Source organism: Podarcis vaucheri (genome assembly GCF_965113315.1).
Source record: "Podarcis vaucheri genome assembly, chromosome: 18".
Lineage (NCBI taxonomy): Eukaryota > Metazoa > Chordata > Lepidosauria > Squamata > Lacertidae > Podarcis > Podarcis vaucheri.
The window spans coordinates 3,225,420-3,237,483 of record NC_138756.1 but is presented as its reverse complement, the minus strand read 5'-3'; the positions used below and the strand labels follow the sequence as shown (position 1 = coordinate 3,237,483).

Genomic DNA, 12,064 nt, shown 5'->3' with positions numbered 1-12,064 from the left:
GCCTCTCATTTTTTATGCCCAAGTGCAATACTTTACATTTCTCCTTTCAAATCAGAGAATCCCTTGTTGAAAGACAACCTGCCTTTTATTGTATTTCCTATTTACAAATCAGAAAGAGAGAAACCAGGGTGAACACTGAAAATTATATATATATATATAATATGTATATATAGCACATCTGATACATTCATTATATTTCTGTCTTATTTAACATGAGCAAATTTCCAGGCGCGTCGGACCTTCCAAGAGGTTGAGGGCTAGGCATGGTGGGCAAGCGAGTTTGTGAAGGGCAGGATTCACACCAGGGCCCAAGAACCATCAACTGGACAGGATTCTGCCTTTGGCTGGTGTGAACAAACACCACCATTCCCAGCACATCCTATAACCAAGAAGGGTGCATTAGTGAGATTCCAATGGGGGGGGGGAAGGGCTGCAACTGCAGTTAAATTTAAGATACTCAGCCACCCAAAAAGTCAGTAGCTGTGCTTGGAACCTATTCAGTGATCTCTATATACAGACTGGGGGGGCGTCTATGTACACAGCTCAAGAAGGGGGGTGGGGGTGGAGAGCAAATGAAGAGGGGAGGCAGTCGAAAGCCCCTCCAAAATTGATGCGCCACTTCTGCAGCAACATGCACTGGCGCACTCTTCGCAAGAAGCCAGAGACACACAAAGGCTTTTGCACCGATGAGAAGCTTGTAGCTGAGGAATGGCTCCATTATCCATACTGGCCATATTGAGGCTCACAAGTGCAGGTAACAAACATAGGGACTTGCACTGGGTGCTCTACCACAAAGAAACTTTTTGCATTTATTTTTAAGAAGCCCAGCAGCGCCAGCTTTCGAGCACAGCTAGGGTTCAGGTGATGACAGGTGTACCCAAGGCAAGTTGCTTACAGGTTTCCAAAGGCAGGAGATTTCACGGGGTGGGATGGGCAAATGAACTGTCCAATCAGTGCTGGTGGGGATCCCACCTTTAGCACAAAAGCCGCCTAGGTTTGATGCATTTCTGCCAGGTCACCAAGACGCCCAGGGTTTTCTAGGGGTGGGGATTCTTAAACCTCTGTTTGGCTGCTGGGTTTTCAGGAAACTCAGCTCATTGAAGCCCTAGCGAGACGGCTCCCAGCCTGAAAACCAACCCCCAAACGAGCAAATCAGTCACGGCACCAGCTTGTGAATGGGAACCAAACTCAAAAGGAGACCGTAGAAGAGTAAAATGCATTGTTGAGTTGCACTATATTATTATTATTATTAGCAGCAGCAAGCAACATATTGACGATCAGAGTCCAGGGACTTCAGCCACTCTTCAAACAAGGCAAGTTTTTTTGTGGCTGCGAATCACCCTCACTGCCTCGCGTTCAGGGACGAGTCCCTCCCCAAAAAATCTGTCCTGTGACACGATAAGGTAGTTGTCCGGCGAGGGCAGGAGCAGCCTGGGTTGGCCAGGGTCCTGCAGAAAGGGCGTTCTGGGTCAAGCCTTGCCAGGTGACAAGCCGTCAGAAACACATTTCCTCCTTGCCTTGCCGCATCCCCCTGTCTGGCCTGATCCTGGCACAGAGGGGGGCTTCCTTGGGCAGGGATTGTCCATCCGCAAGAGCGAGTCTGCCTCCGCCTCCCCACTGCAACAGCTGGATGTAGAAGCGGCTACGTTCACGATGCAATGGTAGAGCCGAGCTGCCGGCCTGGGCAGAAGGAACTGCTAGCCGCTCTCCCGGCCCCGACTCAGGCCAGCGAATCGTCCCGTCAGTGGGCTCCCGGTGTCGGCCCCGCTGGGCCCCCAGCCCCGGCTAGCAGCCCTCCTGCCAGCACGGCAGAGGACAGCCTGCGGTTTCAGCTGGGAAGGACACGCAAGGGGTGGCATGAAGGGGGAGAGATGAGGCGGGAGGAGGGGGGCAGCACGTGGCCGTCCGCCCGGCAGCGAGCTATCCCCCCGCGGCGGCCCCTATGTGTAGAAGATGATCTCGGGGATCTGTCCGTCCTCCACGGACGTGCCGTTGTTGTTGCCGGCGGCGTAGCAGAAGGTGAAGCAGGTCTTGGCACCCGTCGTCGGCGACTCGTGGATCACTTTGCGGAGCCCTTTGGTGCCGTAGTGGGAATCGGGGCCCTGGGAGAGAGAAGGGAGAGAGCATGTAAGCAGTCTTGCAGTCAGGCCCCAGGCCAGCATCTTGCTCTCAGTGGCCGACCAGAGGCCCCAGGGATAAACCCTCACACAGGACTCAAAAGCACAAGAGCAAATCTCCCCTCCTGGGGTTTTCGGAGGCATTTTCCGAGGCCATCAATAGATTTCTTGGCACAAATCTGTCCAATCCTCTTTTTAAAGCCCCCCGAAGCTGAGGTTATAATAATAATAATAATAATAATAATAATTTATTATTTATACCCCGCCCATCTGGCTGGGTTTCCCCAGCCACTCTGGGCGGCTTCCAACAAAACACTAAAATACAATAACCTATTAAACATTAAAAGCTTCCCTAAACAGGGTTGCCTTTAAAGGTAAAGGTAAAGGTACCCCTGCCCGTACGGGCCAGTCTTGACAGACTCTGGGGTTGTGCGCTCATCTCACTCAAGAGGCCGGGAGCCAGCGCTGTCCGGAGACACTTCCGGGTCACGTGGCCAGCACGACAAGCTGCATCTCGCGAGCCAGCGCAGCACACAGAACACCATTTACCTTCCCGCTAGTAAGCGGTCCCTATTTATCTACTTGCACCCGGAGGTGCTTTCAAACTGCTAGGTTGGCAGGTGCTGGGACCGAACGACGGGAGCGCACCCTGCTGCAGGATACGAACCGCCGACCTTTCGATCGGCAAGTCCTAGGCGCTGAGGCTTTTACCCACAGCGCCACCCGCATCCCTTTAAAGGGCTGCCTTTAGATGTCTTCTAAAAGTTTGGTAGTTATTTTTCTCTTTGACATCTGGTGGGAGGGCGCTGCACAGGGCGGGTGCCACTACTGAGAAGGCCCTCTGCCTGGTTCCCTGTAACTTGGCTTCTCGCAATGAGGAAACCGCCAGAAGGCCCTCGGCGCTGGACCTCAGTGTCTGGGCAGAACGATGGAGGTGGAGACACTCCTTCAGGTATACTGGACCGAGGCCGTTTAGGTTAGTGAGCTCCACAGCTGCGATTTTGACCTGAGCAATTACAAGGCTGGCAACCCCACACACAAGAGAGACCTGCGTCTGATGTTGGGGCTGAACAGCCCACTAGCTGTAAAGGGTGGCCCATGTTGGAGGGGGGAACATCTAGGAACCACTGTTAGAAATTACCCAGGCACGTTTTGTGACTGGCGTAAGTCCAGCTGCGACCCTATGGAGATCTCTGGGCACCAGGTGGGCTACTGACATCTCCACCTGGCTGCCCCTCCAGCAGGTCATAGAATCATAGAATCCTAGAGTTGGAAGAGACCACAAGGGCCATCGAGTCCAACCCCCTGCCAAGCAGGAAACACCATCAGAGCACTCCTGACATATGGTTGTCAAGCCTCTGCTTAAAGACCTCCTTAAAGGTCAGCAGACGAGCTGATTTTTTTTGCATTTAACTCCCACCTTTTTCTCCAAGGATTGCCTGCTTTAACCCCCCCCCATGTTAATCCTTACGATGACCCTGTGAGGTGGGCTAAGAGGCTGGGACTGACTCCAGGGTCGCCCAGGGAGCTTCAGGACTGCGTGGGGATTTGAACCCTGATCTCCCAGGTCTGACACTCTAACCACTCTGCCACCCTGCCTTCCTAGAGCCCTTTTGCTAGGGGGAAGCTCTATAAATTAAGTAGGTAAATAAATAAATAGACGGAAAGCAAAATGTCACTTACAGAAGGATCTGAAAGATTTTCCTTGAAATTTGAATTTGTTTTATTCTGGAATGTTTTATTTGATGCTTTCATGTGTTGTCAACCGCTTTGGGATTTTTACTTTACAATATAAAGCGGTATAGATATGAAATGAAAACAACCATTACCACTATACAAACAGCATCGGGGGGGGGGTTAGGCACCTAGACATACCTCAGTTTAAGGTACCCTTTGGCGATTGGCTTATATATTCGAGTTTCTAACACCGTTAGGAGCCCATTTGCCATTCTACTCGCCCAAGACTACGAAAACAAGAACAAAACCACAGAAATGGGTGATTTGGGGCTCATCACCGTCTCTCAGCCAAACCCACCTTGCAGGTCTGTTGTGAGGATAAAATGGAGAGGAGCAGCAAGAAGCTTGTACAAAAGATGTGGATATAAATGGAATAATAAATGGAATTTTAAAATAAAATAAAGGGACAGGCAGCTAGTGAGCCACAAGACCAGCCTTGGTGGACTGTGGCGGTCCCCCTCCTCCTCACCTTCCCAAGCCAGGACAAAGCAAGTCTTCAAAACCAAACATAAAAGGACCGGGAATGTTTGCACACTCTCCCTGAAGGGCAGAAAAATCTCTCCCCCCCCAGCCCCCCATGAAGAGTTACCTTCAAGGTGGCACAGGCTGTGTAGCTGACAGTGGGCAAGATCTCAACGGGCTCTTTAAACATGACCCGGAAAGTGTTGGAAGACCCATCGCAGCTGAAGCCGGTGTCATTCTGGCCAAGGATTGTGTTGCTGTCGGTGTGAATAATCTGGGGGGGCAGGCAGTGGAGAAAGAGAAAAAGAGAAAGAAAGGGAAACCTTTTAAACTCACGACACCTCTGCAAATGAAGATGTAAACTCCTCTCCCTGGCCTACGGAACCAGAACTCCGAGTCCACCAAGCCCTGGGATTCCCAGACTTGGCCCTCCAGCTGTTTTGGGACTACGATTCCCTGACCACGGATCCTGCTAGCTAGGGAGGATGGGAGTTTTAGGCCAAAAGCAGCCGGAGACCCACAGCTTTTGGAAACTCTCGCCAATGCTCTCTGCTCTGCAGTATGCACTCAGACACACACAGTTGTTTTTAACAAGATGAAATATTTTTAAAAGTAAAAGTCAACCCACCCGGGATTTTCCAGGGTTTTTCCTTTGCTATGGGATCTTCCACTCAGCCACAGGATGCCCCACTCTTCTTCAAAAACAAGCATCTAAAAAGTGTTAGTGGGAAAACTTCCCTCCACTGCCTTCCATCCCTGGGTACCACAGGGTTCCTCAACAACCATCAGTTGGTGGACGGACGGAAAAGCAGATGGGAGCCAGTTACGCCCCTCTCCCTTCCTCTCTTTCTCAGCAGATCCCCCTTTTATCTGTACACCTGCCTGGCCCCTTTCGCGGATCTTTGTCCCTGCCCCACCTCGCCCGCCCCTGCCCCAAGTCAAAACCTGGAGAGTTCTCTACCTGTATATTTACTTGATAATCTGTTGGGCCGTGGATGGATCCGTACAACCCAAATCCGACGATAAATATCCTTTTGTTGACAGAGAACCTGGAGGGTTGGAGAGGGAAAGTACAGAAGATCAAGCACAGAAGAATCCTGCTGGATGCAGGCAAGCGAAGGTTGGGGTGGGTGGGCTTGGGGGTCTAGCAGATGATACCAGACGCCTGCTCGCAGCATCCCTGACACGGCAGCCAAGGTGGCCGGGGGCCAACGCAAGGAGGAACCCAGCAACTCATGGAGGCAGTGTTAGAAACTCAGATATATACGCCAAGTGCCAAAAGGCTCCTTAAATCAAGGTTACAGTCGCCAAAACGGAATGTCTAGTTGCCATTTTTGAGGAAGACAGCTATAAGGTCTTGTTTTTAAAATGAGGGACTGACTGTGGATTCTCAGTTAAACATCTGGCTGGTTCGGAGCTATCTTAAAAACTTTGAGAACTGAAAGAAGAAAAGTCCCTTGACCCAGGGACAGTCCACATATATATTGGCCTATGCCGACCTCTTTTCCCTAATGGTGACATGGACGTGGGGATATTATTCACAACTGTGAGCAGGGCAGGGGGCGGGAAGCAAAGACAAGTGACAACAATTTGCTATAACGCTGTTCCCTGCTCCTGCTCAGGATGCACAGAAAAAAGCATTTTGGTTGCTGAAATTCATTCCAATTGGGCGGATAAAATATAACTGATAGAATTCTACAGGATGGAGCCTTAGTGTGTGAAAACGGTCCAGATCCCCAGATGGTGGAGATGTCAGGAGCCATCCTAGTGCCCAGGCATCTTCACTTGGTTCCAAATGGCCAATATCCAGGTGCAAAGTGTGCCTCACGAATTTCAAACACTGGCTTGAGGGCGACAGGTTTCCCCTCCCCTGGTCTAAGAAGATGCATTCCCTGTTCTCAGGAGAGGCGCTCTTTCACCTCTTGCCTGCAGTATTATTATTACTATTAAATTTTATTTATACCCCGCCCTCCCCAGCCAGGGCGGCAAACACTGGTATAAAAACAATTGATTGAAATACAACTTAAAAACAAGATTAAAATACAACATTAAAATGCAGCCTCATTACAGCAGGAATTCAAATCAAAAACTTTTTTGGGGATGAAAACGTCAAGTCTTCACCAAGGCCAACTATCCAGACTGGTCCTACGTGGGCCAGAAAAAAGCCAGGTGAATAGGAGTTGCATCACAGAAGGAGAAAAGAAAGAGGGGAAGGGGATCAAGTTGATTCCAAGCCAAAGGGCAGGCGGAGCAACTCTGTCTTACAGGCCCTGCGGAAAGAAATCAGATCCTGCAGGGCCCTGGTCTCATAAGAGAGGGCTTTCCACCAGGCCGGGGCCAGTTTTGAGTTGAGGCTAATCTGACTTTCTTAGGGCCCGGGACCTCTAGGATGTTGATATTTATGGACCTTAAGGGAAACGCTGCTTTTTAAATCCGGGATGGAGAACCTCGGATGCTCCAGACGTTGGGACTCCTGCCTCGCGTCCCCCTTGACTGCTGGGAGTCGTAGTCTGGCAATGCCTGGAAGGCGCCAGGATCTGGGGAACCCCGGTGCCTGCTCCCAGTGTTGCAGAAGCCTCCCTCCCAACCCAGCTGGACAAGCCGCGGGAGAAGGCTCTCTGCTGGGGAGCAGGCGAGTGGCGTCAGGGCCCCAGGTCCCACCTGATCCGGTCGCTGGTCCCACTGTATCCCCAGCGGCTCTCCACCTGCTGGAAGCGGTTGATGCTGCACTCCTTCCCACGCAGGCAGCAGCGGGGGCGGTCGATGAACTCCACCCGCGGCTTGGGGTTGACGGTGAAGTGCAGGAACAGGCTGACCACTTCGCGGTCGGTCAAGATGCCCGACTGAGCTGGCCCTGGGGAAAGGCAGCAGGAGACATCAACAAGGACAGCGTGAGCGTCAATACCACGTTTACTGGCTTTTTTACTTGGTCCCTTCCTTGTTCTTCTAATTTCATTTTGCTTTTAATTTGTACGCTGCCTTTCCACATTGCACGAGGCCATTTACAAGCCGAAGAAACGACAAAATGCACAACGAAGCTCACGCGGCTTATAGCAGCCCTGTCCGATGCAAGCAGGTCGTAATGAAAAATAAACAGCTTCTATTGAATAATGTAACGTTCGATAATCCGTTTGGAATATGATATTACGCAGCAAAATTAACTCTCAAACTCTCACTAAATAATCACCTTCAATGGTTGCAACAAATCATTACTAGACTATAATTGATTAAGATGACAGCAAGTCGCAAGACATAAAGCACTACATTTTTAAAAAAACAAACCTGTAAAAATATTGAATTGTCACAACCAAGTCACATCCGGCCAAGGTTACTCAGGAGGGGAATTTTGCAGTTTAATTGTGCAGTTTAAACTGTGGGATTTGCTCCTGCCAGGCGCAGGGACGGTCACCAAGCCAGGTGACTTCAAACGAGGATTAGACATATTCACAGAGAAGGCGATTCATGGCTATGAGCTCCGGCATCCATACTCTCTCCCAACTGTCGGAGGAAGTAAATCCCTCCAAATACCAGGGTTTGAGAATCACGAAAGAGGAGAGTTGCTCTTGCTCCTGGGTCCTGCTTGAGGGCTCCCCTTGAGGCATCTGGGGTTGGCCAATGTGGGAACAGGAGGCTGGATGAGGCGGACCCCTTGTCACCCTGATCCAGCTGCAGGACTCTTCAGGATGTTCTTGCCCGAGAGAGGAAGAGGGAGAACATGTCTGGGCAACTGTTCAGGGTCACGGAGCAGATTGCTATGGGGAACTAAATCCAAGTATAGTTGTAACTGCCCTGAGACCTGCAGGCATACGGCAATATACTACTACTAATAATAATAATAAATAATAATAATAATATCTCTCCACTCCAAAACTACAATTCACTGCTACCATGTTTCTAGGAAAGAGCTTACAAAGCTGAAACACGACATGAAGAAAATAAGGACAGGAGAAATGATCCTCTCCTTTTCCCGCACTGCTAGAAATCGGGGTCATCTAATGAAACTGAAAGTGTTGAGCTTTAAAGCCCTAAACGGCCCTGTATCCCTGGAGGAGCGTCTCTACCCCCATCGTCCAGCCCAGATACTGAAGTCCAACTTGACTGTCTTCTGGTGGTTCCCTCACTGTGAGAAGTGAGATTAAAGGGAACCAGGCAGAGGGCCTTCTCGGTGGTGGCACCTCGTGTGGAATGCCCTCCCAGCAGATGTCAAAGAAATAAACAACTATCTGACTTTTAGAAGACATCTGAAGGCAGCTCTGTATAGGAAAAGTTTTAAATGTGTGATGTTTCGCTGTGTTTTAATTTTCTGGAAACTGTCCAGAATGCCTGGGGTAACCCAGTCAGATGGGTGGCATATAAACGTAGTAGTAGTAGTAGTAGTATGCACAGACACTAGCGTCTGGCCCCGCCCACCACTGTCATGTGCCTCAGGTCATGTGACCCTTGACCTTATCCATCCCTGAATTCGATGTCCTTCCAACTTTGCTTCAGACAGAGGGCATTCCCATCTCACCTGGAGACGCTCGGCTGCTGAGCAACGGCCCTTCCCCTCAACGCAGAGGTGGAATGGCCCTCTGTCCCAGAAGCTTGAGCTGAGATCCCTGCACTCCAGGGGGCTGGGCTGGATGACCTTTCGGGGGTCCCTTCCAGCTCTACCATTCTGTGATTCTATGATGGACAGTGTCCTCCTGCCCACATCATACACTCTCACACTTTATCCAAAATCCACCACCTGGGGGGGCAGTTGCTTCACAGCTTTTGCCTGCTGCCAACAGTTCCTGGCCGCAAAGCCCTTCAGCAAATATTTGCTCTGGAGGGAAAGGTGTGGCAGCAGCACAGCTGCTAGTCTGTTCAGAAAGACTGTGACTGCAGAGGCTGCCTTCTCCGCCCCCAAGTAGCGTGTGTGAATGCTTGGCTGGAGAATGGCTGCTGAGGATGCCTCATCGCGTGCTGGCAAAATACCCGGTCAGGACCAAGGCAGTGGGTGCTGCATCCACAATATACATTTACAGCACTCTTATACCACTTTGTGGACACGGGTGGCGCTGTGGGTTAAACCACAGAGCCTAGGACTTGCTGATCAAAAGGTCGGCGGTTCGAATCCCCGCGACAGGGTGAGCTCCCATTGCTCGGTCCCTGCTCCTGCCCACCTAGCAGTTCGAAAGCACGTCAAAGTGCAAGTAGATAAATAGGTACCACTCCAGCGGGAAGGTAAACGGCATTTCCGTGCGCAGCTCTGGCTCGCCAGAAGCGGCTTTGCCATGCTGGCCACATGACCCAGAAGCTGTACGCCGGCTCCCTCGGCCACTAAAGCGAGGGAGCCACAACCCCAGAGTCAGCCACGACTGGACCTAATGCTCAAGGGTCCTCTGAACCATCGCAATTTCCCCCAGGTAATCCTGGGAACTGTGGTTTGCTAACAGTTTCCTCGCAGCAGCCACTGTGGTCTAGTGGCATAAGATCTGGGAGACCAGGGTTCGAATTCCCGCTTGGCCATGAAGCTCACAGAGCGATCTTGCAGCCAGTAACTGCTTCTCAGCCTAACTTCCCTTGCAGTTAATCCCCTGTGGGGATTAAATGAGGAGGAGGGAGAAGCATGCGCTTCTTGGGAGAAAATGTGGGATGTAGATGCAATAAATAGAACAACAGAATCGCAGATCTGGAAGGGACCATGAGGGGATCAAAACTGCAACGCTGGGAGTTATCAACACCAACTGTCCTACACATTCCTACATGTTCCAGCCACAAACCCTTTCACTTTTGCTGATGAACCAGTCAATGAACTTGTATCAACAACCAGGGACTGGGGGGTGGGTGGGGGGGAGGGAGGGAGAGAGAGAGAGAGAGAGAGAGAAGGGGGCGCTACACCCAATCCGCTGAACCCTCTGGTTCTTGCAAGCATCCCGAGCCCCTCTGTCACAGCACCTCAAGCTGCCCTCCAGAGCCAGCCCCACTGATGTGGGTTTTCAAGGGGAGGGCGGGAATAAATTGGAAAACTTCCCGGCGCTGCCTCAAAATCAGTTGGGACCTGATTCAGCCTCCTGCCCCCCCGCTGGGCCAACCAGGTGTTCATGAGAAGCCTGCAAGAGATCTTTAAAAGATGCCGTTCATTATAACATGGAAACTAACCAGTTTGACTACTGTAGTTTCCATTGTGTTACTAATCCGTTTTTTTAGAAACTGAATTTTCCCATGGGGAAAAAACGGCGGCAGCAGAGGAATATTTTCTGCTCCACATCACTGCCTGGCTTCCCCCTCGATATTTGCCCTCCACAGCGAGCGGCAAAAGTGCCTCTTTGTTCCCAGGAGGCATTTGTGGGGCTGCGCGAGCTGGCAGCACACGTAACTCTGCGCATTCATTTTAATGGCTTGTATTTATTCGCAAGCAGCTTTGGGGAGAAGGGGAGTGGGCCAAAACAGCTTCCAGTGAAATAATCCACAGGGCGACTCAGGACTAGCCATTGCTCTGTGAAAGAGAGCAAGCACCCTGTCTGCATGCAGAAGGTTCAATCCCCGAAGGCTCCCCCAGGTAGGTCTGAGAAGGACTTCCTGCCCAAATCCCTGGAGAGCCACTGTCAGTCAGTGTAGACAATATTGAGTTAGATGGGCCAAAGGTCTAATTCGGCAAAAGGCAGCTACCTCTGTTCCTGTTTAAGCTGGCCTTTTATGGATGACCATGAGGACTAGAATCTTAATTTAAATTTAGGGGAAGGACCCTAGAGTTTGGCAGTAGAGCACCTGCTTTCCAGAATGTCCCAGGCTCTTTTTTATATTACTTTTTTATTAAATTTCAGATATTTTTTTTAAAAAAACTTCCAACTTTAATACTTATTTTCCTTAACCCTTAACTCCATGATGTTTTTGTTCCCACCCTTTTTTTCTGCTGCATTACGTGACACATTTACACCCCACAGTTATTTCCACTATTGCAATCGGCGTCTTTCCCTTCTGCTGCTTATATTTTGAATCCTGCTTGCAGCTTTATTCAGCTATGATACTCCCTCGAGTGGTCCAAAAGGGGACTCCGCTCTTCAGTAACAGAAAGTCCCGGGTTCAATCCTGGGCAGGGCTTGAAAGGGCTCCAGGGCGGACACCCTGGACTTGGGATACACAGCCGCTTAGGGTCCTGTGACATTCAGTTGCTAAGTCTCCAGACCCCCCTGGATTTCAAGAAGGGCTCCCCGCTTACCCGCTGCGAACTCCTCGATGGTCATCAAGGGGAAGCGGATGAGGGAGAGGGCTTTGCCTAGAGTTTTCCGCTTGTTTTCTGGGACCACCTGCAGCTGCTGCCGCTGGCACTCGGCCTCTGACCACCGGACCACCGCGTTGAAGAGGCGCACCTCGCGGATGCCAAGGGTGTCCCTCTCCAGGACAGCCACCAGTGTATCTGTCGGGCAAGGAGAGTGGGGCGTCAGCTGCAGGCCCCGGCGATATAGGGCTTGAGGGCAGGGAAGAGGGGCAGCCACAGCTCTCCACAATGTTGCTGGGCAGCTATTTCTGTCACCCACACCAGCTGCCAGCTCACGGTTGTTCCTCATCCCTAATCTGAGAAGAGGCATGTTCCCATTTCTTGCACACAGAAGGAATGCTATTTCTTTCTTGCAACATCTAAGATGCTGGTGGGACTCCAGCTCCCATCATCCCGACCACTGACAACGCTGGGGCTTCTGGGAGCTGGCACCCCCTGAAGGGTCACAGGCTCCCTTATCCACACATTAGGGCAAACGGGGACGGCATGGAGCTGTTTTCAT

At 51.0% G+C, this 12,064-nt stretch overlaps 1 protein-coding gene across 4 annotated transcripts in view; it reads right to left on the bottom strand.

Annotated features, from left to right (window-relative positions):
* Nucleotides 1–63: 63 nt before the first annotated feature.
* BTBD2 (BTB domain containing 2) overlaps nucleotides 64–12,064 on the bottom strand; it is a 26,371-nt gene continuing 14,370 nt past the window's right edge. The window contains exons 5-10 of one of the 4 annotated variants that reach the window (XM_082206548.1): nucleotides 11,503–11,700; nucleotides 6,978–7,170; nucleotides 5,278–5,365; nucleotides 4,444–4,590; nucleotides 3,993–4,081; nucleotides 64–2,102 (exon numbers count right to left, since the gene is read on the bottom strand). In XM_082206548.1, the coding sequence (XP_082062674.1) occupies nucleotides 2,060–2,102; nucleotides 3,993–4,081; nucleotides 4,444–4,590; nucleotides 5,278–5,365; nucleotides 6,978–7,170; nucleotides 11,503–11,700 (758 nt within the window). In that variant the 3' untranslated portion in view covers nucleotides 64–2,059. The remainder of the gene's footprint in view (nucleotides 2,103–3,992; nucleotides 4,082–4,443; nucleotides 4,591–5,277; nucleotides 5,366–6,977; nucleotides 7,171–11,502; nucleotides 11,701–12,064) is intronic. The other 3 variants (XM_082206547.1, XM_082206546.1, XM_082206549.1) reach the window with 3 other exon arrangements.